The following is a 27,201-nucleotide window of genomic DNA, read 5'->3' on the forward strand; positions in this document are numbered from 1 at the left end:
TTGTCATAGGAGTCAACATGCCACATGAAATTTGGTCCAGGATTTACATACGTGCGTCGCATTAGGCGATTTCTGCGTCGTTGCTCAACGCCGTAAGGGTCAAGATATTTCAGTAAATGTCTCACAGTACTCTGCGTGACAACATAACCTGCCTGAATGCAGTTCAGGTGGCGTAGTTTGTATCCATGGAGCCTCCCGTGTCCCTCCAGTTGATCAATAAGAAATCGTGCCACCTCAGTCGGATCGGACTCATTCTTTCTCCTGTACAGTCCCATGCGTTTTAGGTTTCTTCTAAGTGTCCGCATGCTTATCACAATACTGTCCAAACTGCTCAATAACAGCAAAATCTCCCCATGCCTCAATCCAAGCATAAAATAGAACTTAATTAATTCCAATAAACGAGCCATTTTCTCGCACTCTGATCTGCACTGTCACCCACTTCACTATGTTTTACGCTTCCGTAGTTTTACGGCAATATATCATGCTCGAACAATAAAATATATGTTATAACGTGAAAACTTTATTGTTCAAACAATATAATTATCACGTTCGTACAATATAGTATTTATATTGTACGAACGTGATAATTATATTGTATGAACGTGATGATTATGTATATTGTAATAACGTGATATTATGTTGTTCAAACGTGAAAAGTATATTGTACAAACATGATAGTATATTGTACAAACAGGAAAAGTATCGTGTTAGAACAATAAACTTTTCACGTTATAACGTGATACACTTCTATTTTTCTTTTGCCTGGATGGCAGCTCTACGCTTCCGTAGAAAATGCTTAGTCCTCTGCATTTAACCCATTCACTCAGTGATGCAGTGGGCAGCTACCAATCCAGGATAGCCTCTGTTCATTGGATTTGAACGCCCAACCTTTCGATCATCTGCCATCTAATGAGCTAGCTGTGACCCGAGAGCTGTTCTTTAAGTGATGATGTATGAATCCTGCTTCCGGGCCCAAACTACTCTGTGTTTATTAAGCCTGTTGTGCTGTTAAAATGTTTTAATGCTTTTTATCTTGTTCTATTACATCTGAACAAGCCCCTAAAAACAGCCAGTGATCACTGTCAGCCTAACCATCGGGAACCCTCATGTTAACTTTTATCAAGTGGAAAAAAGTTAGCATTCATCCTCCAGCTTCACTGTGTTTATATTATGCTAACACAGCTGTGTCGCTAGCGATCACGTAGCACATCACTATATACCAGCTAGCCCAACTTCAGTATCCTGACAATAGTCACTGCTGTTTAGTTTTCTGTCTCCATTTATGTTGGAAGTGGTAGCAGAGCTGGTATATCATGTTCAGGTGGAAACAAGCAATCTAACTTTAACTATGTTAAATTTCATATATTCTGTTTTCATGGATGCCTGGATGTTACACCTGGTAGAGCCACACACTGATCATTGTATTAAAGATGAAAGAATTTAGACAATTTGTCTAAATTGCCGCAGAGTTGCCGCAGAGTTCCTTTGACTTTGGGATCTGCAGCGGAGTTTAGACCTGGAAATGGCTAATGACATCAAACTTAATGGCTGGATAGCATTTCTATTGCTTAATGCATAATTGTGTTGTGAATATTCATCCTTAATCTGTGAAAAAGCATAAGGTTCAGAAGAATTATAGTAATTAAAAAAATGGTACATTTCAGGCTAGAATAGCAAAGGGGAACCTGTCAGCAGAGGAACGAAAGAGAAGGAACAGGGATGATTAAAAAAGAAAGAGAGAAAAAAATTAACAGCCAGCCTGAGTTGAAGAAAGAGTTTCTCATAAAGGAAAGGGAAAGATGGAGAAATAGAGTGAAAGAGGGAGAAATAAAGAACACCAGTGATCTGAAAGGAAGAGAAGAAAGTCAGAAGAGAAGGTTTTGGAAACAAGCACAGAGAGTCAAAAGGAGAGAAAGTCCAGCAGGGTCTAAACACACAACCACAGAGAATTTTAGGAATCAAGGAGTAGTAGGTAGCTACTTGCTGGTGAACTATTAAGATGTAGAACTTGACATGTGCAAAAACAGAATTGTTATGATGTGTCCTGTGATATTACAAAGGTTGTTAAGGTTTAACTGTCATTTTGAAAGAAATAATATCTTGTTTTCTACTAGTGTGTCACCACCGTCAGATTTGTGTCACCACCGTCAGCACCTTGTCAACTCCATAATATGGAGTTTTTGTTTATTTTTCTCTTTTGGAGAACCATATAGTCCTCCCTCATGATCTTCCAATAAAAATACGTAATTTTCTCAATAAATGTGTAATTTGCATGCTGCTTAATATGACTGTTTCTTATACAGATTAAATACAAGCTTCTGAAAATATGTATGACTGTAACTCTAATAATAAAAAGCCAAAACAATCTTACTTTTAAATGTGGTATAATTACTTAACAATAGAACAGAGAAGCTGCTAATAGTCAAAATAGCTGAAACAACTTAATTTAAAATATATATTTTTGCATTTCTTTGTGTCTGACGGTGTTGACAAAAACCTAGAAAATTAAAACCTGTTTTGTCCCTAATCTCAGGAATCACAGATATGACAGATTTAACCTGGTTACAAACAATTAAATAGTTTAATTGAAGCAGATAAACCAGTTAAAAAAAACAGGAATATGTAAAACAACAAAAAAAAGGTACTGAATAAATCAATAGACTAACACATAATAGATTGTGTTTGTTTATAAATAATTTGTATTCATGCATATCATGTTGATAACACAATACTGATATTTGTAAATAAAAAAAATATAACATTTACTAACAATGTAAATTTCTTGCACCTGCCATAGACATCCCCATGACCTCCAAAAAAATTACCCAGTTGTAAAGTTCAAATGCTGAACATCATATTCGTGTCCAAGATAGGCCATGGTTGGACGTCCAAATTGTGAACCTAGTTTGGACGCCATATAGATGTCCAGAATTGATCATGGACCAACAGAGCCAATATAGATATGACCTACACATCTATTCGAAGTCCAATATTTAGGGAGAATGCTTCACCAGAGATAGACCCCTCCACCATGTCTGTGCTGTTATAGAGATTTTTACCTGACAAATACTCAAAGCCAAAGTCTTCAGTTTTAATGAAATTTCAGAATTAGTCTATTATTTAGTGTTAATTAGCATTTTCTATGTCTGTGCATCGCAGTAGTTATGTTTATTGATATGGCTTGCTAACAAAGCTAGCATTAGCTGATTAGCATGGTTGTGGCCATAATACTAATGCTGACTTGTCATTACCAGTTTCAAAACACTAAGATGTCACTAATGTTGACAACCAAAACGCTCAGCTTGAATGTTTACAACAAGTCATTTGCTAAATAATGGATGATGTCAGAGTGATCTGTCCATCTTTTATATCCAGTCTATACTTTGAACCCACAATGCACTCCACTGCCTGCCTTGTGGAGTGACAATACTGCAAAGTGTGCTAATCTCTATCAACAACAAATGGAAATGAATATTCCTTATTGAAAATCATGCAAGAGTGCAGCAGATTTGCAGCTCATATATATGTGAGCCTTCTGAGCTCCAATATACCTTAATGTCTACATGTTGCATCTAGAATTCTTTTTTATGTTGTGGTGGGTGGCCTGTAATAAATACAGCTGCAGATCCAGTACAGATGAAGCTACAGGCAACCAAGATGGGATACCTGTAAGGCCATAGCTACTGTGGCCAATGATTGTGCAGCCAGGAGGGAGACACTGCATCAAAAAAAAAGTCATAGGATATCCCTGTGTGTGTGTGTGTGTGTGTGTGTGTGTGTGTGTGTGTGTGTGTGTGTGTGTGTGTGTGTGTGTGTGTGTGATGTGAGTGAAGGTGGAGGAGCAGATCAGGGCAAGCAGCATGCAGCCAATCAATTCACCTGCACCAAAAAGGGAGGGTGAAAACTGAAAAGCCGGCTGTGTGTGTATTATGGAGAGGCTTCCCCTTCGCTGGCTGATATATTATGCACTGTGCAGCCCCAAATTACAGTATGGTATACAAGTGTTTTCTGTTCATTCAGAAATTATAGCAAGCTCCGAAGGCCAGCCTCAGAGCTTCACATGCTGACTGCTGGGGCTGCTGCTCTGATGGAGATGGGTTTGGGGAGCGTGTATGCGCACGTGAAGGGCCTGGCTGAGAGGGAGAAAGAGAGAAAAAAAACAACTCACCTTTAATGTTGTGTTCGGATAACTAATGGGCACCTTGTGGAAAGTGCTGTTGGAAAGCACAGCCTGCCTGATGTCTTCGAAGATGGTGATGATATCATCCAGTAGGCAGCGCTTGTCCCTGTGGCTCAAGACGCAGAGGTGCGCGAACGTGAAATTGAATCCCTTGTAATTGACGCGCAAATCCAACACCTGCTTGTGGACCTGCAGGACCTGATCGGCCAGCTCCAGGATGTTCCCCCCGGACTTGGCGAGCAGGATCAGCCTGCCATATCTGCCCGGGGTGTGCAAATCCGAGTACAGCTTGTGCTTAGACTGGTCGATTTGAAACAAGCTGTTAGCGAGACTCCGCTCGATCTTGGCGAGGCTGTGAGTCGGGGCGACCAGTACCTCCAGGTCCGTCTCCGGCTTGAATCGGCTCAGCACTGTAGATCCGAAAATGATGGTGAGCACCGCAGGGACGGTGAGGAAGAAAACGGGATGTCTGCTAACGAATAAGCCCAGCCAGTAGAACGAAGCCTTGAGCCCTCTGTGTATCACTTGCCGCAGCATCCTCCACAAAATCCAGCTTGCAGATGCCCCGTCTCCTCCGATGAAGCACATGTGACATCAGACTCCGATCCCCGGCTTAGTACAATTCGTAAGAGATTTACACCAGGCTACAACACCATGCACACACTCTTACACGCACACACGCTTACACACTCTCACACACACGCACTCGCACACCTGGAAAACAGCACTGCAGCAATTCGCGGCAAGGCGGGCTAACATGCGCGCGCGCATGCACGCACACACACACACGCACGCATACTCAGACAGTCACAAAATCATAGTGCGTGAGCCGAACGAGACGAGTCCACGATGTCTGATCTCAAGCCATTCCGCCTGCGTGTGATGGAGAGAATGCTGCGAGTCTCCTGCTCCGCAGCGGCTGCAGTAGCAGCGACGAGCCGCGGCAGTGGGATGTGCATGTGTGTGTGAGTATGTGTGTGTATGCCTTCTGTCTGCCTCTACAGCTCTCACACCAGCGGTGGCGCCTGATTTATGTACTTAACTGTAACCATGTGGCGGGGTTGAAGAGGAAGGATGGATGTGGAGGGAGGGAGGAGAGGGGTGACCCGTTTTTTTGGGGGGGAACCGCGGAGGCAACATGATAGTTGTAAAATGCTCCTGCAGGTGGCTGAATGACCATCAGCACTTGGAGAAATGAGTCAGTGTTAGCTTCATGAATGGGGAAAACCCAACTTGTGCAGTGCTTCACGCTGAGTGGTTTGTGCAGGCCAGGCATGGTGGTGTAAATGGATCATTCAGCACAGACCTCCCTGATGGTTTTTTTTTTTTAAAAGCATGTCTTTGTAAGTTGTCCAGTTATTCACATTCATATTGCCAAAATCCTCGACAATTTAAATGGACATTTGAGAAGTGCATAAAGATATTTCTTGATATATCTTTGTATTTGGATGGACACTAACATGGACTGCAGTTCTCAGAAATGACCTTGATTCATCCTTTTCTTAGAATTGGAATAGACATGCTAAAGGGAGCAAAGGTCCAACAACACCAAATGGCAGGTTGTCTTGGTAAATTAATTGGTTCCTGTGTAGGGCTTTTCTACTCCACTGAAGCACTCTTTAAACAACATGCCTCATTCACAAAATCACTTTTTTCTAGTGCTTTATATTTAACATTCGCACACAGTTACATGGTTTAGTATCTTGCCAAAGGATGCTTTGGCATGCATCCTGGAGCAACAGCCAGGAATTAAACCACCAACCTTCCAACTAGCCAATAACCTGTGCTAGTTCCTGCCATCTCAGATCTTAGGGCGACAGTTATCTCTCAAGGACTTTATATTGTAGATGCTGGTGCATCAAGACATCTGTGCCAAAGGAAACCATGTGTATAATCATGAGACACAGGTGCCATGGCATTTTTCTTTTTTCTTTTTTTTTTTTGGCGCAGTATTAGAACTCGTCACAGCAAATTTCAATGCATGCACCTGCTCTTCAGTGGCGCAATCCCAATCTGCAAACTCACAGAATCTGAGGTTCATTCCTGCCAAATGTATGGGGCCTGTCCTACTCTCAAGTCTTCAAGTGCATATGGGCACTCATGAGTCAGCATATACTGCAAACCTTCCCTTGGGACTTGTCCAGAGATCTTAGTGACATTAGTTATTTTTTCAATATATCCTGCCCCCCACAAAATGTACACAAACCAGAAAAGGATTATATAGTTTACCAGCACCAACTGGCACTTAGACTACAAAAATGGGAAAATTAATATGAAGTGGTTTTTTGTTTTTTTATTCAAACAAACATGAATCTTTGAGTTTTAGTAACAGGAACCTGAGTAGAGTTGTGATCGTGGATGTGATCGTTGCAATTCTCTCCATATAAAACACAGTCACACAAAAGGCTGTTTATTAACAAAAGAATATATATACTAATAGGAGGCTGTTGATTTTGACTCTTAGCGTAAGATGTCTACTTCAGTAACAGCAAACCCATAGCATAGCATAGAGTTCATGTGCATGGTGATGTGGTGGTTAGTGCAGTTGCCTTATTTCAAGAAGGTCCTGGGTTTGAATCCACCATCTGACTGGGTCTTTTCTGTGTGATGTTCACATGTTCTCCACATATAGTAGCGTAAGCTCCACTTCCCCCTCCGCCACCCAGTATCCCTGAATTGGAGAAGATTAATTAACTGATTGATGGACAGTGTGAAGAATAGTAACACTATGTCTGTGGAGCAGATGACATCTGTGGTAATTTAGAACACCTTTTACTTAAGCTTTTGTCCATAGACACACTGGAACAATTCCAAATTGGGTTCTACACCCCCCACTCAATGACAAGTATGACTTTGTGTGGAGTCTGACTTGCTGGTAAAGGAGTCTCTTAATGTAGATGTACAGTGGTAAGCTTTAAGACACCCATTAATATAGCAGAAAGAGGAACTTCTGATCAGCATATGTAACATGGGCTACAATAGGTGTAGACCTGTTGTGAAAGTACTTTGTAATCCAGTTCTAATCAGGACGCTTGTTTCAGAAAAGGCTGGATAATTTCTGTCCATTTGTGGGAACAGCACTAGCTAGTGGTGCTCTGTCAGGACAAGAAAGGCTTGACAAATCTAAAAATAGATATCAATAAAAGGTACCAAAGCAAATCCATTGCTCCCTCATCTTGGACAGTGTTGTCATAAAACTTCTCACCTGTTTGCATCTATCCTTTACATTACTGCCATCTTGTAGCCACAGTTGGCTATTGCCGCTGAAAGCTGCACTTGGGTTGTGTTCATAGGAAACTGCAGCTGTCTCAATTCTGGACAATCTGAGTCCAGGAGCATTTTCTGGTGATTGCGCTTGTACATTGTGAATAAACCTCTGGTCTTTCACGGTTAATTGATGGGAGATCAGTGTGCAAGACAAGCTGCTGCTTGCTCAGCTTTTATTGCTCTGAGGTCAGTTCCGTTGTGCCCTTTGTGTGGAAACACAGCTAGCATTAGCAAGTGAAAGAGCTTTAGCGATTTATCACTGTAACAGAGGAACTTCATCTTCGTGGACAGCTTGTACAAATGTGTGATGTAGAGAATGGAGTCTGAAAAAGTTGTTATTAACTAAGATAATACATTAGCAATAAAATCTGTGACAATAATAGAAAGATGATTGCAGCTCTGACCATTCTATCAAAGCAGGCAAGTTGATCAGGTGCAAAGCTTTTTTCAGATTAGGATCTATTAAAAAAATTGTTCTAATGTAATATGTTTAACCAACAATTTTTCCAACACTCCGCCTTTATTTTTCATTCATATTTTAATCCCCACTGTAGATATGGACAATTACCCATGTCATAGGCTGTCCAAGCTTTTTAATTCAGGTGATTTTTTAATTATATTATCAATCAAAAACTGTAGAATCAAAAGTGTTAAGATTTTTGCAGAATAGTTACCCCAGGAAATAATACACTGGACAATTTTCTTTTTTTTTTCCTTTTGTTTTGCAACTTGAGTAAATCCTAGCCAAAGTCTACTTTAGTGTCTGCTGTTAGTGCCATGCTTAAAATGTTTTTTCATTGAAGTTATGCCACACCTGGATTCATCTCAATGAGAAACGATGGAACTAAGGCACTTTGAGCACACTAGACAACCCCTGAAACAAAGGTATAGAAATACATTTCTATAGAGTCTATCTAGTATTTCTCCACTTAATTGCTACTCTGCTACTGGCATGCTGATCATCAGTTTGGGATAATTAAATGTTTCCGTTATTCACTGATGGCTGATGGACCATCATGAAATGAAGGGACAAATTTGAAGAATATGGTTGTAATCGTGGAAGCAGAAAATAATGTAATTCAGCAAATCCTGTATCCAAGGGCTCAACTGATAGATTTTAAAACACAGACAAATATAAAACAGACAAAAATGTGTCAAAATTACTACCAAGTGCTTGACTGGCCAGCCAATCCGCCTCTATGACCTGAAGCCCATAGAGAATCTGTGGGCATTGTCCAGAGGAAGGACATCTGAGCCAAAAATCAAAAGTGACCTGGGCTTCAATAACACCTTAGCAATATGAGGTAAACAACCTATCCTACTGTGACACACTCAGCTCAGATATACAAAATTGGGGCTAGTAATGGTTGCTAGTAGCATAATTTAAATAATAAATTCCAGAATGTAATAACACTAGCAAAGAGTATAAATAATGCGAAAACATCCCAAAAGATCTATAAATGGACTGGAATTTACACCACTTCCTCTAATTAGGAAGAAAATACCACTACTTCTACTAAAATATTAATAACTATAATTATCTTTGTCACAGCGGGGTGCGCCGGTGTGTTTGTTGGAGCGGACCCAAAAGCAGACACTGGAGGCAAGGAGATAACGATGCACAGGAAATGTAATCTAAAACACAACGACATGAAAACTGGACTTTCAAAATAAACAGGAAAACATGACAAGACACATCTTCAAAAGTTGATTCTGTTCTGGATGTAGCGTTTTGTGGGAGAAACGTTTCGTCACTCAACCAAGTGACTTTTTCAGTCTCAGCTGACTGCAGGTTTCCCCAATCCCCAAGTCCACTGGCCTGTAGGTGTAAATAGACTGCAGAGTGGTCTCGTATGACATTACATCTCTCTTCACTTGCATCCCAGTCATGGAAGCGTTGGAGGTAGTCCGTAAGAGATTACAGGATGACACCGACCTCAGCAACAGGACCACTCTCAGCATTGACCAAGTGTGTTTGCTTTTGGAGCTGTGTCTTCATTCCACCTACTTCACATACAAGGGCCAGTTCTACAGGCAGAAACATGGGTGTGCCATGGGCTCTCCAGTTTCACCCATCGTGGCCAATTTGTGCATGGGAGAAGTGGAAAAGAGGGCTTTGCTATCCTACCCTGGAACACCACCAAGCCATTGGTTCAGATATGTGGATGACACCTGAGTGAAAATTAAATCTCAGGACGTACCACAATTCACGGAACACATTAACTCGGTGGATTAACACATCAAATTCACCAGGGAGGATATGAAAAGTGGCAGGTTAGCCTTCTTAGACTGTGAGATTTTCATCAGTAATGGGGGACATCTAAAAGCTGACGTGTACCGTAAACCTACGCATACGGATCAGTATCTAAGGTTTGACTCTCATCATCCACTGGAGCACAAACTGGGTGTTCTTAGGACGCTACAACACAGCGAACACCATTCCCACTGACACAGTGGCAAGGGAGGCAGAAGAACAGCACATCAAGAAGGCCCTGGGTAAATGTGGTTTTCCCAGGCCAGGACTCTGCAGTTTATTTACACCTACAGGCCAGTGGACACTCTTTCAAGGATGAGGATGTACACATCTTGGACAGGGAGGAATGCTGGTTTGAGCACGGAGTCAAGGAGGCCATTTACGTGAAAAGGGAAAGACCATCTCTGAATCGAGGAGGGGGCATAAGGGTACATCTTTCGCCATCTTGCAATGCTGTGATTGCAGCCATTCCCCAACTCTCTGTGAATGGTACTCATGGCCATTGATCAGTGATCTTTGATCAGTGGGTTTTGGTCAGTGGTTGTTGATCAGTGGTCATGAGAATTTGCATAATTAAGATTAAGGAACTGACCTTCCAACCCATTGTTCCTCAGTGGGCTGGTTTCATTATGCAAATGTACTATTTATAAGATTGGGGAAACCTGCAGTCAGCTGAGACTGAAGAAGTCACTTGGATGAGTGACAAAACATTTCTCCCACAAAACGCTACGTCCAGATGAACAGAATCAACTTTTGGAGATTTACTTTCCTGGATGATTGAGAATGCATCAAGAAGATGACAAGACACAGGCATGACAGCATTAACCGGGCATACCAGAAACATGACACATAAGACACAATAAACAACAATGGGAACTTTAACACATGGGAACACAGCTGACACGCATGAACCTAATGACAGGGCAGGGGAAGGGAAACTAAATACAATGAACAAAGAACATACTGGACTCAAGTAAAACAGGAAACATGGAGACGTAGACATGACACACAGGGGAACCTGATAAACCATGAACTAAACTGCAAACTAAACATGGCTGAATAACTAGATAACTGAAAAGAAAATGGAATACTAATGAAATAACAAAACAACATGAAACTCAGAAACACTGGGTCGCATGACCCAGGACCATGACAATCTTACTATAAGGACTGTATGTATATATATGGCTGCATATACCCTATTTCTTCGTTAATATGTGGGCCAGTCTGAGTTACCACTAAATGTGGAATTAAAACTTTGAAAAATTATAAAACATTTTATTACTTGGAAAAAAGCCTGCAGTGCTTTTTCAGAGTGAGTCTGCCAAATAGGTTTCCTGAGAAATAGATTTAATACCTTTATTTAATCCCAGGAGCTGTTTGGATGTATTTGCTGATTTAAATGATACACGGCGGTCCCTGCCCGTTAGACCACCACGAATCTCTGCAAACGTTTGAAGAAAAGTATCTCCTTAGAATTTTGGGGTATTTCAAAAATACTTTCATAGTAGAAACTATTGCTGAGGACTTGAGAAGAACAACCTAGCCTATTGTGACACACTATCAGCTCATCCATAGTAGCCCTCAGAAAAGACCTTCATCTAATCACAAAAAGAGCTCATAGCTGAGTCAGAAAGAAATGGGGCACAAGACATTTTTGTATCATATCATATGTGTTGCCCTTTGAGACAAGGTCTTTTCAAATTTTGCCACTCGGTGTCATCCCATTGGAGATATAGTGCATTATGTTAATGCTGTTGTATGCATCAGTAAAGCAGGAATTCCCTTGTGTACCCACAGCATACATGCTTTATGACTTACTGGCCTAAGTGGGTGAGGAAAATACCATGTACGTATTCTTGTCTCTTTCCAAAGCAGTAAATTCTCCCTTGTGGAAGGGCTTAATTAAAGGCCACACATTGACCGCATTCCACTTAGCCTGTGACTGGATGCCAAGCAATTCCCATTTAAAAACAAAGTCTCTGGTTACTTGGGAGAGCATCGGTACTGGTAAATCTTTGTTATGTCTTGCAGAGTGGGTTACAGTGAGTTTTATTAATCTATTGACACACCAGGGATTATATCTCTCTTTTTTCTATTTCCAAGATTGCAAAAAAAATCTTTTCTTCTGAAGAGTACCTTCATTTACACATTCGGCATTTGGTTAGGGCTCCTTTACAGTGAATAACTGCATCTATATTGTATTAAAATGATGAGCTTCTGTCACTGCTGAGCTGTTATTGAAGCCCAGGTTGTTTCTGATCTTCCTCTAAAAAAGGTCCTGGTTTATGCTATGCTGACTTGATAAAACACTGTAGGCCAACAAATAATCATCATAGTCATCACAGACTATAGAACCTTCACACTGAACTTCAAAGCCTCTCCATTCTTCCTCCAGACAAAAGGAGCAGAGTTACAAAAGAAATGTAAAATTCACTTTCATGTGAAACCAGGACTTTGGACCCCGGTACAACAGTCCAATCCTTTTTCTCCATAGCCTATGTAAGATGCTTCTGTCGTTATCTCTGCTTCCGGAGTGGTTTGATATCAGGAATGTGACAGTTCTACCCCACTTTCTGAAGATGTGTGTAGGTGCACGATCTGATATTGTCGTGTTGGAGTTGTTCCCAGATCATCATACTAAATGTTGTTCCAGGATCAACATTGCAAGTGACCAATCAGAATGTTGTGACGTCATACTTTTGCGACTTCGGGAAAAAACGCTGTAAAACCAAAGACTGTACTTAAGCTGCGAGAAACCGCTTCTGTCCGCCAATCAACAGACCCTGACCCTAACCCTAAACCTAACTGTAACCCTTTAATAAACGGTAAGCAGAATTGATATTGTCCTTGCAACATTGGAATTTCATAAATGCACGAATGGCTTGGCACGAAAAAGAATAACGTCACAACAATGTGATTGGTCACTTGCGATGTTGAACCTCGAACAACATTTTCATGATGATCTGGTAACAACACCAACACAACGATATCAGATCATCTGTGTGTAGGTAGTCACTCTTAAAGCACTGACACTAGTCACTCCTTCAAGAACTCCCAAGTTCTTGAACCAACTTTTCCAAACAAACATCCAAAAATTTCAAAAACAAAGTAAGCAGCAATGATCAAAAGGTCAAGTGGATAAAAACCTTTATTAAATTAATCAGGGATTTCCCCTTTACATAAAAACATCATACAAAAGCGCTTTACGTACATGTTAAAAAGGTTCCATATTTTTCATCAGCCATCCAATGCACAAATGAGAGGCAGTAGTAGCTACAGTCATTTAGAACCTTATCTAGCAGTAACTGAGACATAACATGAGGTTCGAGTCCTCCACGCCAGACACTCCTAAGGAAAGCCCAGCAGCACTGAACAAAACTACTGAGCAGCAGTTTTTTTTGGCTTCAAAGGGGAGCAATGCCAAAAGAACAAAACAATTTCTAATGATCCCTGTTTTTTAACAGAAAATAAAAGGCAAAGAAATGACAGTTCTTTAAACTAGGCTTCTAACCAACAAACAAAAAAGGCTTCTCACTACTACTGAACTGCTACAAGGTGTTCCATATGTAGAGTGGTATTTACGAATCACTATTTACAAAGACTATCTACAAAATGCTTTCATGTAATAACAAATATATCTGGAGTACAACTCAGCTTTCAAAATTCCTTTCTATTCAGGCTTTACACACAAACACTGAATGCTACTAACAAATGTCTGGCTCTGTGTTGGCTGCTTTGTTGGGTGTTGCATGTCTTTTGTCCTGTCTCCCTCTCCCTACACCAAAGATGGCGGTAGGAGTTCTTCCAGTTAAAATTGTGTTTTTCCTTCCCATTGTCACAAAGTATTTTCTAATAGGGGGTCATCTGATTGTTGGGGTTTTCTCTCTATTATTGTAGGGTCTTTACCGTACAATATAAGGTGACTGTTGATGTGATTTGGTGCTATATAAATAAAACTGAATTGAATTGAAGAAGAGGCAAGGAGAGGGCGAGGTGGATGTCTTGAGGCTAAAAGACTGCTATCCATCCAACCAATCAATCCACATTCAGGAACTTTTTCAAACCAGCCAATCAGCAGTCCCACTTGTCTCAATCAGTGTTGCCAACTCCTCAGTAAGGAAAATCGCTATTGGTTGTCCTAAAAGTCTCTAGAAGTCGCTAAATAACGTCATCACCTAATTTGCGTAATTAGTCATGCCTATGTAATTGTAACAGATGCTGTAGGAGAGAGAAATAACATCATGGAAGAGACATAAAGTGAGTAAAAACACCCTAAAAGCATTTAGAATACATTTAGAACTACAAATAAAATTTCTTTTAGCAATTATTGCTTTTGTGACATTGCTTTTGCTAATGTCACAATTCCAACCCTCCTCCTTTATCCGGACTTGCGACCAGCAAAAGTCACCAGAAATAGGCACTCTAGTGGAGTTTTTGTGTGTGTGTGTGTGTGTGTGTGCGTAGTTTTATACCTTGTGATCCATAAAAAGTAATAGTAAAAGAGCAGTAAAAGCAGCGGCTTCGCTCATGCGCGATTCATTTGCAGTTTGTACTCGTAGGGGTGAATATCTCCTGCTCAGACATCAGCTGGGGGCGACTGCTGCATGAGGACTACCTGCCGCCTGTGAGCACTTTGGCACGGGCGAGGTGCCCATGGCAGCACCTGCTGCTTTGTTTAGAGTAAGAGCGATACATGCGTTCATGTCAAAAAGTCATCATCAGTCTCCAACAACACCAGAAAAAGTCGCCAGATTGTCACTAGTTGCTTTTTAGAAAAAGAGTCGCTAAGGGGGTCTGAAAACTTGCTAAATATAGCAACAAAGTTGCTAAATTGGCAACACTGGTCACAAACACATACACAAGAGTTTTTGAAGTGAGGAGAAAGAGCTACACACACCCACAAACATTCTAAAGGGGGGAGCCAGAAAATATAAAGAAACATGGCACATGGTCGTCATGGATCATAACACTTTGCCTGTAAGTGGGACAGAGAACTGAACAACTCAAGCAGTCTATATCTTCTTTACGATGAGTTGAGCTGAGACTCTGACACTAGGTTTTAAAATACTGGTGATGTCATGGTGGCTACATTAATCTGCTATACTCTCTATAGGTCTGTCCCAAAACCCAGGCCGCATCCTTCGGAGGCCGCATTTGTAGGCCGCATTTGTAGGCCGATTACATCACAGCCAGGTGACGAAGGCTGTCCCAATTCGAAGACTGCTCCAAATGCAGCCGACAAATGTGTCTTTCATCTCCCCGAATTTGTAGGATGGGTTGGGTGTATCCTTCGTGGCCCAAACTATCCCAGAATTCATAGTGCAGCCCAGCCAATCCCAGTTTCCAGCAATGGCGGCAGCTACTTAGTTTAATATTCCTCATATTACTCTTTCTGGGTCACAAGATATTTTCAGGCGAGACTGTAGATGTGTAAATTTCAAATATCTGCTCGGTTTATCTCGGTTTTGCAAAAGTGTTTCGTAGACGTCTGTTACCCACCAGTTTGAAGCTGACCGGGAGGTCGAGGCTCACTAGAGCCGGCGAGAACACTGGACTCCCGGCACATTGTTTCCAGATCCCCGCAGTTTTTCGCTACTCAGGTTAAACATGATATATAAGTCACTTAGATAACTTAAAAAAAATATTTTTTTGGCTTTTTTCAGTGTTTTATTTGTTCCTGAGTAAATCGGTTTGGCTGAATAAACATCAAACGGAAAACTGATTAAACAGAAGTCTGAGATGGTTGAGAATTTACGCCAATGCCCTGTTATATTTTAGATAGCAAGGAGCAGACGGCTGAGTTTATTAAACTCAGTGTACATCTGGCTGAGGATCTTACGTGGTCAGGACACATAAACAGCGAAGACAGCAAAGAAGGCGCAACAGCGCCTCTTCTTTCTCAGGAGACTGAAAGGATTTGGCATGAGCCCCTGCATCCTCAGGACCTTCTATCGCTGTGCCATTGAGAGCATCCTCACTGGATGCATCACCACCTGGTATGGCAACAGCACCGCTTACAACCGCAAAGCTCTCCAGAGAGTAGTGCAGTGTTCTGAACGGATAATTGGAGGTGAGCTTCCCTCCCTCCAGGACATCTACAGGAAGTGGTGCCTGAGGAAAGCGGGGAGGATCATCAAGGACTCCAGTCACCCCAGCCATAAACTGTTCAGACTAGTGGTGTGCAATACTGCATATTTTGGTATCGATCCGATACCAAGTAAATTCGGGCCAGTATCACCGATACCAATACCGATACCCAGGACATAATTAGGAGAAATAATTTATTTATAATTAAATAAAAAATGTTTTATTATTGTGGCAGCTCGTGGTCTGCGATGCCGCTGCAGGTGAGATGGACTCACCTTCACTGCATCTACAATGATGCCTCGCCGGCTTAAAACCTGTGCGCTGCTTGTGCTGTTGTTGTTTTTGGTGTTGATGTGTACAGCTGGCAGCAGGAGGGCTGCAGCCATTGAATGTAGGCTACTGTTACAGAGCGTGGACAGCGCGTGGCTCGGGGTGAGCCGGAGCCCCAGCCCAGCCCCCGTTGCTGGGCTGGGGCATGGTCCGCCGATGGTCCGGCGCCGATGGTCCGGGCCGATTCCCTCGCCTGCTTGCGGGGTGAGGTGAAGCGGGCGAGGGGGGTATGTGGCAGGGCATGTTCTGCGATGCTGCTGCAGGTTTGGTGGTTGTTACGCCCCTAGTCTAGGCATGTAGAGACGCACATAAGGTTGACTATCGAACTTGCTACAGGCACAAAACTTTTGCCGATACGCATCCGGTACTAATTCATAAGCCCGCAAAATAGTGGATTTGACAATCTCATAATCCAGACTGTCAGCAATGGAAAAACTCGCACAAACCTCCTGCGCTTTTCCTACTAATTTGCATAGCAACAACAGACTACAGACATCCTTTGGCCATTTTAAAGTGGTTGCGATGCGCTCAAAAGCAGTGAAATAGGAATCAACCTCTCCCTCCCTAAAAGGAGGTACCAAAACAATCTGCTTGCTAGCGTTAAACTGGTCTATGATGGAAGTGTCGGGGAGTGTTCTTACAAGGACAGGAACAGCGTCTTTCGCTCAAGAAGGATCCAGCTCCATAGCTCGTATGCGGAGATGCATGAGCTCGACTTCCTTAGCCTTAGCCTCCAGCTCCACCTCCTTCAAGCGAAGGGCAAGCTTTGAGATCTTCCGTCACCAAACCCGCCGCAACCTGCAAAGACAAGTGGAAGCAGACAAAAACAACAATCATGCATGCTGAGATGAGTCCTGCTTGATCAATGCGATGAGCTTCAGTGTTCCTGGTGTTTCTTAAATGATGCCTTTTTGAGTGGGTCAACAGAACTTATGGCACAGGACAGCTGTGATGAAAGAAAGGGAAGAAGTTTCTCCAAACCTCTGGACCCATGAAACCCAGCTTGGTCCTGATGGTCTCCCTCACTAGTTTCTCTCCAGGGTGAATGTAGCTGTTGATATAATATGGACTCTATTATTATTACATGAAAAGAACAAATTAGACTACACTACTGAAACGTTCTGCTGATGTTTTTAAAGTCTCCATGTTACCAGGATGTAGAGGGCTTTAAAGATTTAAACAGTTTTAGATCCATTACACTCACAGTCTTATGTTAAAATCTTAAAGGACAGCATTATATTTTTGATATTAACAGTAACTCCGGGCCTCTGTGGAGTGTGCAGATGATCTCATCGCTGTCTAAAAATGTATAACAAAACCTAAAGAGTGCTGAATGCTTCAATAACACAGACTATTAGAGTAGCAGGTGTGTAGCATCGCTAACTAGCTAGCAACAAGCCTCCAACACAATGCGTATGCTAGCGGCTAATCTAGCAAACGTATTAACAACAGAGCGATTTTAGAACTATAAGATGATAAACTGTGTGTCTTTTTTTATAACAGTGACATGGTTGTATTTGCCTTATGCTGGGCTCACACTGTGCGATTTTTGGCCCATTTTGAGCCGATTTTTGAGTCGTGCGACCGTTTTGCCGATCGGCCCGATTTTGGCCTTCATCGTGCGTCGTGCATCGTGTAGTATACGTGGGGTAACGAGATGTGATTAACACCTCACGACCAGCTCCTGATCATCAATCGCTTGGTCGGGAGGATTTCAAATCTGCTTGAAATCCTCGCGACCATCGTGAGGATGTCACCGCAGTTTCTCACACTGCGCACGCGCAAACACAAATGTCAGCGAAAAAGACGGTGCAGCACGGCAGTGCAGCGTGTGATCTGGACACAAGCGATGGAGGCACTTGTAGAACTTTGGAAAGCTCATCCAAGCCTTTTTCGATGTGGCCTCACAAAATTATCACGACCACACCAACCGTGAAAATAGTTGGATGGACATTGCTGCTCAATCACAGCTGCCTGATCAGTGTTTTTCATTAGCAATTTAGCAAAGTTGATGGCGGTGGTGTGCGTGTCTGTGTGAGTGAAAGACAGAGAGGGAGAGCGAGCGACAGAATTTCTGTTATAACCTTCATTTTATGGACGCACAGTGTGAGCACTCGGGTCGCATCAGAGCATCGGGCCGTATAGTGTGAGACCCTGCATCGTGACCTACGAACTTCTAACCCCTGCGAGTCAATCGTACAGTTTGAGCAGGAGCTGAATCGCGCGACTGAAAAAAATCGCACAGTGTGAGCCCGGCATTAATTAAACAAGTCGTCAGTCGTGGTAAACCAGCAAAAAAACTCGAGCAGCCGGGCTACGTAAAAAGTGTAGGGGGCGTGTTTGCGGTCACGTCCAGGGGGTGTGTGGGCGGGAGCGTTACACAGTCGCTCCACCTCAAGTCACTACTCCAAATTTGCAAGATGGCAGCCTCCATCTGAGACTGAGACCTGACATTTTTTCGTGTGAGACTGAGACCTGACATTTTTTCGTGTGAGTCTAAGACCTGACATTTTTTCGTGTGAGACTGAGACCTGTCATTTTTCCGTGTGAGTCTGAGACCTGACATTTTTTCGCGTGAGACTGAGACCTGACATTTTTTCGTGTGAGACTGAGACCTGACATTTTTTCGTGTGAGTCTGAGACCTGACATTTTTTCGTGTGAGACTGAGACCTGACATTTTTTCGTGTGAGACTGATACCTGACAACTTTTTTCCTGAGACCTGACGATGTCCTAAAATGTACACCGTAAACCAGTCATCCCGACTGGCAACAGTGAACAGACAAAAAGAGTGCACTCTAGACCAGGGGTAGGCAACCTTTTTGATGACGAGTGCCATCTAAAATTTCCTCAGAAGTCAATGTGCCATATAATTGCATTAGCAATAAATTTAATTACGCTCTATATTAACAGTTGCTGCACTGAGCGGAGAGCTCCTGAAGCATTTCAAGTGTCGGAATGTGGAAATTTCATTGCTTGAAAAAATTGACAGCTAGCAACGTCCCGGTTGTTAGCTAAGATACCGTCATTAAGAAGCGGTACAACTAATGTGTCTATGCGAGCTAATTTGCGATGTGCATCGCTGGCCTGGCCATTTATTTTTTAATGCACCCTCTCAGATTAATTCACCAGGGCCCAGGGCTGGACTGGGACAAAAAATTGGCCCGGGCATTTTAACTAGAGACCGGCCCACCAGGTATTATAGGAAAAGCCATAAAGCCTTTGAATGAAGACAAACGCTGTTGTGACAGTGATGTACACTGTCTTGTTGGTATATGTATGATTTCTATATGTTGTACATCAGATAAAAAAAACAGCTGTGGCTCCAGCAAACATCAGCTGATACTAAAAAGTAATATTAAATAAATTCTAACAACAGCTGATCATGCTTAAACGTGCTGCTGTTGTTTAGCACGACATCCGCTGGTTTCCTCTTTCTGGCGCAAAGTGGGAGATAAACAAGCAAGAGAGACGGGACTGATCAGTTTCATGATTGAATGAGAGAAGAAGAGGCAGCTGACAGCGTAAAGATGCAGAATAACTCCAGCTTTGTGTCTTTTTTCATTCTAGCTAAAGTACGGGACAAACTGTGCTCCTTTTCACCTCAATACGAAACATGTAATATTTTCTCTGAATACGGGACGATTCCGTTTTTTACGGGACAGTTGGCAACTCTACTAACTAACCTTATGAATAAAATAAAGTTCACTATCAGTAACATCATAGCACCCACCCAGCTGTAGAAACTGTCATGCTAGATAGTACGCAGTACAAGTTATTATAACTGACTGTAAAAAGTCAGCACAACGAAAATAAACTACACCTAAACTCGGTTTATATCGGACCCAGATAGACTGCAGGTCATAACTTCTTACCTGAAGTTCAGTTCACCTGACACTCGGACCGGCAGCCGCCTCTCCTCCTGGTCTCTCCTCCTGGTCTCTCTTCCTGGTCTCTCCTCCTCTCCTCCTCCTGCCTCACCTTTCCCTCATCCACCTGGCCTCTTGTGGCAGCTCCGCCATAGCCACCACCAAATAACTGGGTTATTTTTATACATCGGCCAGCATCTGGCCAATCCAAGACCTTTCATTGTTTATACCGTTACAAAAAAAATAAAATTCATAAAAACGAAAAATCACTATCGGCCCACTGGGCAAATGCCCAGTATGCCCGATGGCCAGTCCAGCTATGGTCATGCCATCAGTTAACCCTTCGTGTGCCAACTGTGGCACGCGTGCCCAGGGTTGCTGCTCTAGACTATAAATACACCAAGCGTGAAACTTCACTAGACTTGTGAGTTACTGACTGACAGATCATTACGGATCATTCCCTCACCTGATCTGTGCTTTGACTTGACTGACCCTCAACTCTATAAAACTCTGAGGAACAAACTAAAATATAAGGTTGCAACCTAACAAAATACCTTCAAAGGGACAATTCAAATGATTAAGGACAATGTGTTTCATTTTCATTCAATTTTGTAAAGGGCTCTGATTGTTATTTTTGTTGTGAAACTGTTACCTAGTTAAAAGTAAAGTCACAGTTAACTGAAGTTCCTGGGTGTTATGATTGTGCGCACTCATGTCCAGCTCCTCCCTGAACCCAGAAAGAGGTGTGCTTACCCAGGAGTGGGTTAAAACTACATCATTAAACAATGAAAAAAATATTTGCAAAATATCTGCATAAATATTTATTTTACCCGGTTAATGTGTGTGGCGGGGCGTGGTCTGCGGTGCTGGTGCAGGGGAGGCGGACGCACCTGAGTGGCATCCGCAATCACGCCTTGTCAGCTTATAGTCTGTGCTCTGTCTGCTGTTGTGTTGGTATGTGTTGGGCTGTGAGCTGGAAAGCTACAGCTGGCTGTATGTGTACAGCAACCGTTTGTGACAAGTGGTCAATAAAGAGATGCTGAAAAGCATGTTCATGTGAACATCGTTGGGTTTCCTGTGATGTGGTTACAATGGGACTTCTGCTCCTGAACCTCTGCACACAGCTTCTGCAAATTGGCATTGTACGAAGTCACTTTCATCTTAATCAGGACTGTAAGCTGTAGTCTGTGAGGCATAAGCGGTGTTTGTTTTTAACATAGTTCATGGTGGAGAACAGCTGCTCACATACGTATGTGGATCCGAAGATCGACAATCCACAAATTAGGCATACTGGTAGGCTACTCTCATCAGAAGTAAATGCAAATGAATCTGCCAAGGCATCATTAAATGTTCTATTTTCTTCAGATATTTTTCTTTTCTTACATTTCTCCATACTTGGCCCACTTGGGGTTGAAATTCTCAATAAATACATTGCGTTTTGGCGAGTATACCGGCTTCTGTGAGTTCTTTTTTTTGAGCGATGAAAAATAATAAAATATAATTTAATTTTAATATTTCAAGATCATAATAATCTTCCAATTTAGAACTACAAGTTAAAAAAAAACTAACACACAAAATACACTTTGGCTAAGTACTTATTTACTTTCCCAAGCCACGCGGAGCCGCAGTATAAAGATGAATAGAGCCGGATCCAGAGCCGTGGATTGCTGACCCCTGTCCAAGTCCAATGCATGTTCCATTTACAAAGCATCTCAGTAGACATTGCAACTGACAGAGGGCTCCAATTTTGTCAACCACGTCCAACTTCAAACTGATAGGCATAGATCTAATCAGGAGATAGAAACTACCTTGAGGAATGTGGTTTCTTTTAATGAGGTTCTTGGAGTTAGGAGTTACCATAGCTTGAATAGCGATATAATACACTGCAATGGTGCTAGTGGTCCCACTACTAATTTATTTATTTATTTATTTTGCAAAATCTTCATTAGCTTACCAAGCTTCTCCAGAGGATTCACTTCTGAGCAACCATACATTTCTAGTTCAACCAAAATTACTTTCTAGTCTGTTTCGTTCTTGGAGCCATCAAAATGGTACCCTACCACAGTCATTCATAATATATCGGGAATGTAAATAATTGGTTTTTATTGTGTATTTACTTTCCTCAAAGGGTCTGGTTTTGGAATTAAAAACACACCTGTATGTTGGGGGGGAAAAAAAAGGAAAACTGCTGTCAGAACAAGAAGAAAATATTAAAAATACCTGGAAATAACAGCCTTTATGATGCTATTTTTGTCTCTGCTCTATCAATAGCATAGGGAACAATGACTGTTAATGAATGCTCGTTCTCTGTTTCATAACCACACATCTAAAAGTGCTGAATCCATCCAGTGCAGCACTGTATGGTGTGCATACCAGTTATTATTTATTTCTCTCTTGGTTGATGGACATGGATAAAAACTGTGACCAAAATGTTTGGCACTTGCACCACTGCAAAACAAAATTATTATGTATTTGCCTATAAAACTTTTGAAACTTGTGAAATGTTTCTGATTGTTCCCCAGTATGTCATAGAAACATAGCTAACTTTACACTGCTGCCAAAACCTCTGACCACAAGTGTATACCACCTGAAGTGCACAGAGATGCCCTTCACCCAGTTTCGTCAAGAACAAAGAGGTTTTGTCAGTGAATTTATGTTTCTTATTCACTTCAGATTTTTCTTTAATGATCAGTAATTTCCAGAGAAAGCATTTATCATCCAGTTGCAGCTAAATTTAGCATCCTGTTTATTCTCGATAAATCTTAATAAGACAAGACTTTTTCATCTGCCTGGTTATGTAACAAAAAAAAATCTACAAGGTTTGCTTAATGGTTCAGTAGTGGATATCACTGACTGATTCTACTTGTACCCACTGTTCCCTGCAGACTAAACTCTAATGAGCTTTCTGCTGTTTATAGTAAGTACACTTAACTCAAATTTGGTGTCATTAACTGGCCATCATATCCTGATAGACTCAAACAAAGAGCTCCACTCCTCACCAACAAGCAACTTGTTTGGGAACATTTTTCTTATTTCCTTCATCATTCTGAGATTAGAGCAGCCCTCTTTCAGGTGTCTCTGATAAGTATGGTCCTGGATGGTCAAGCCTAAGGCCAAAAATATACTCGCTTGTGAATCCATGTGCACAGCTGCACACCACAAACGAGTAGTTATTCCTTTTTTACTACTCATTCAATTGTTAGGTATTTCAAAAACAGTAAAATAAAAATTAAAAAAAAATACAGTAAAGAACTAATTATGTCTAAAATTTTCAAACATTTATTTTCTGTCCAACTTGGTGTATAGTGAGACTGCTTGCTTTGCATGGGACCTTGGGAAAGCTACTTAGGTTTATAGAATTAAACCGCTCTGTTTCCTTTAAAGTTCTGCTGATTGAAAGAAAAAAATGTCCATGTGCATGGTGTTACATTTCAGTTACCCCTGAACAAGATGTCTGGACCAGGTTGCCATCTAAAGGGTCAAAGAGTCTCTGCTCCTAAAAGATAATGCCCTAAAAGGATTTGCAAAGGGCTTGTGGTGGGCATGCCTACCCTGCATACCTCTGTTGACGCACCTGACAACTCTTCCTTCAATGATTTGGGAACTTTGTGATTTCCTGGATATTTACTTTGGTTGGCGGGGAAAAAAATGCCCAGGGATCTGTTAATTTTGAAGGCAAGAATAACTTTGAAGAACCATTAAAAAAAATTAAGTTTTTTAATCCATAAGCTTTAATGGTTCTTACTGGTTTTTGACAGGATTCCAGTTGCACAAATGTTATATCTGGTTACAGGCCCCCATGGCTTCCCATTCATAATATCGTTCCATTCTGTCATTCACAATCATTACAGAATGATTATTTTTACTCAATTTATTACATCCATCCATTTTCTTATGCTTATCCTTTCACAGAGGGGCTTGATCCTATCCCAGGTGGGGTACATCCTGGACAGGTAACCTGTATGTCAGGGCTAACACAGAGAGACAACCATTGACACTCACATTCACAGCGATGGGCAGTTTAGAATCACCAGTTAACCTAACCCCACTAGCTGCATGTCTTTGACTGTGGGAGGGAGTCCGGGTACCAGGAGAGAACTTACAAACCACACAGTAAGGTCCAGAGGGTAACCCAGAATCTTCATGCTTTGTGAGGCAACAGTACCATCCACTGAGTCACAGTGTTGCCCCTTTAGCGCATATATTATTTTTAAATACTGCATTTCAAGCAAAATTACCATCAGTGCACTCACGTGTATACATATATTTCTGAACTCTCCCCTTTATCAGTCATGACAGGACTACATATTAATTCCCTTATTTAGATAGTCTCAGGTGGGTGAGGCCTTGGGGAAACAACACAAACATACTGAACACAGAGAAAAGAAGTCTTACACTAAACATGAAGACAGAAATAAGGAAACTGGTGGTTTACATTAGGTTTCTTGGGGACAGGGAAGATGGTGGTCCTCTTGAAGCATGAGGGAATTACAAACAAAAGCATCTGCCAGTTTGTGAGTGCATGTTTTGAGGGCATGACCTGGGATGTTGTCCAGTCTGGGAGCTTTCCATGCATTTGCGCATCTGTCCTCCTCTGACAGAAACTCTGGCTTGCTGTGCTTCTCAAAGCGGGCATAGAAGCAGTTCAGCTCCTCAGGTACAGAAGCAGTCACCACCCCCATGCTGCAGCTCCTCCCCTTGTAGTCTGTTATAGTCTTTAGCCCACTCCACATGTGGAGAAATCCAAAACTTCACAACTTTTAGTATGCATGATAAGACTAAAACCATTCCATCAGAAAAAGCAAAAAGGGAAACAAAGCAATTATAACAAGTCTGTTTTTTAAATCAGAGGATTATTAACATGCTGAACTGTTGAAAGTGCCTTGTTAGTGTTTTTACTACAAGCAGTTAAACACTCACGCGTCTGTTTTTCCAGTGCTTTGTTCTTGTTTTCTGATGTGCCATATGTCTTTTAACTTCATAGCATGTGTTCCTTTCTTCCTTCACTTTTCTTTTATTCTTGTTGTTTTCTTTTAAATAAGAACTGTGGAAAAACAAATGCATGCCATTAATAATTGACACAGGAATCCTAAGAAAATGGGGCAGTTTTGTGAATCTGCAGCTGCAGTGTGTAACAACCCCCTAAAGGACTGGATTTAAAGTTTTGCAGGATGACGTGAAGAGTACAGATACTCTTCTTGATTTTTTTCCACCACTCAACCACATGAAACGAGCTTTCACTCCTCAGAGACAGAGCAGCGCAGCAAAGGAGTAGAAAAAAAAGCAGGAGGTAGATGATATAAGTCAAACACTGCTGTGTGGGGGATAGGGGAAGCCCGGTGTGGAGTTGGCATGTTCCTGGCCTCTGTTGTTCTAACATCATATCGCCGTACCTGCAGGGAGAACAGAAATCACTGAGCAATGTCTCTGTGCAAGTAGAACTAGCAGGTAGCAGATGCAGGACATGCAGGCAGGATCTCCAGCTTTATAAAACATGCCCGTGTGTCACACTCTCCAAGCACCACTTGTCCTCTCTGTCTGTTCTGCCTAGATTATTACGAGCTGAAGGCATGTCACCTGTCTTCCTCACACACACACACCGCCCACATGTAGGTGTGTTCACCCATTTTACTCCACGTTTAAATCTGTCAGTCCATCCTTTTTAATTAGTTTGCTTTATGGCTCCTAATTTCTGAGCAGAAACTGGGGTGGACAAGTTTGGGACCAATTGCTAAAATATTATCTGTTTTAAGATTATCTGTTGCACTTCCCAGTTTTTCCACTGAATTCTTATCTATAGACTGCTCAGTACAATCACTGCACAGGCACAAAGGTCCATGGATGTCACAGAGGTCAGAGAGTGGACTGACAGAGACAAAAACCACTAGCCAAAAACAACAAAATGGTGGTGCAGTGGACAGCAATGTTGCCTCACAGCAAGGAGGTTCTAGTCCTAGTAAGAGTCTTTCTGTGGGATGTTTTCATGTTCTGCTTGAGATCCCTTTAGATTTTTTGTGCCTTCCTGTACAGTCCAAAACATGCATGTTACAATGAAAATAAAGTTTTATAGGTTGAAATAAAATGTTAATCATATATATTTCATCTTTGTAATATCCTGGATATTAATAATTGAGATAATCCATTTGTTATATTTAGTAAACTTTGTAATATATATGGTATTTTTTAATTAGTTGATTCTGTTACTAGAGCAACTGTAACTACTTAATTTCATTAGGGATTAATTAAAGTATTCTGATTCTGATGTTAGACTAACTGTTAATTCTAAAGTGCAGCATGATTGTGCGATTTTGACTTGCAGTTAAAGGTGCTTTGCTTTATGTTATTACCTGTAAATAATAACACCAGGAAACAGATGTGCGAGGCCCCGATGCACCATGTTTCCTACCACTGCTTTGAATGCCCAGACTAATTGCAAATAAGGCTGATTTAATATTGGTAACTATAGATGGTATAGTAACATTCATGATATAGCACTGAGGACGATGTTATACAGTTGTAATAGTTATACATGTTTATATAATAAATCCCAACAGTCCTACAATGCTCTTTCACTTTCACTTTCAATCAAGTCCTTATTTTATTGTATTAATGTTTTCATGTCATCACCCTAATTCAACCCTAACTCTCTGTTTTGGTAAAACAGTCTTTTTGGAGAAAATGTTGGAGGATGTATATCTATCCACCTCCAGGATGCTCTGTAAACTGCTCTTGAAAATACATTGCTTCTTATTAGACAGCATCAGCGCAGTCTATCTTAACCCCATTAATAATCAGCACTTGTGGAAGTTGATCCACTACCATGCTGACACAGCATATCTGAAAATATCGCACTCCAGGCTGAGAGGGCTTTCTCTGGTTAACCATCCTCCATCTTCCTCCTTTATTACCATTAACATTTCATTTTTCTTCACACTTTGATTTAAGTGTGCCCTTCAAACCTTCTTTGTGTTACACCTTTTTAATTAAGGTGAAATCACTTATTCTGAGTTGACTTTTGCAGACCTCTGATTAGTTTTGCCTCATTTACTCTGCGTTAATTGTTCACATTGTGTAACCATTTGAAATGTTTTAAAAACTAGAACTTTGCTATAATGAAGATCCTGAAAGGTTTGTATTGTGGTTTAGAGTTTGTTAACGTTATTATTTATCCACCTTAAGCAATCACAAATCAAAACTCTTCTTCATTTAGTG

At 41.4% G+C, this 27,201-nt stretch overlaps 1 protein-coding gene and 1 long non-coding RNA gene across 2 annotated transcripts in view; one reads left to right on the forward strand and one right to left on the reverse strand.

The window, feature by feature from the left end:
* The window catches only part of ptchd4 (patched domain containing 4), a 64,865-nt gene extending 59,701 nt beyond the window's left edge, over positions 1 to 5,164 (reverse strand). The window contains exon 1 of the mRNA XM_085132979.1: positions 4,169 to 5,164. Within this exon, the coding sequence (XP_084989105.1) occupies positions 4,169 to 4,768 (600 nt within the window). The 5' untranslated portion in view covers positions 4,769 to 5,164. The remainder of the gene's footprint in view (positions 1 to 4,168) is intronic.
* Positions 1 to 18,340, forward strand: part of LOC146502758 (uncharacterized) — a 453,186-nt gene extending 434,846 nt beyond the window's left edge. Inside the window, exon 2 of the long non-coding RNA XR_014869377.1 lies at positions 10,129 to 18,340. This is a non-coding gene — a long non-coding RNA (uncharacterized LOC146502758). The remainder of the gene's footprint in view (positions 1 to 10,128) is intronic.
* The last annotated feature ends 8,861 nt before the right edge of the window (positions 18,341 to 27,201 follow it).

The sequence above is a fragment of the Neolamprologus multifasciatus genome, chromosome 15 (assembly GCF_963576455.1).
Source record: "Neolamprologus multifasciatus chromosome 15, fNeoMul1.2, whole genome shotgun sequence".
NCBI lineage: Eukaryota > Metazoa > Chordata > Actinopteri > Cichliformes > Cichlidae > Neolamprologus > Neolamprologus multifasciatus.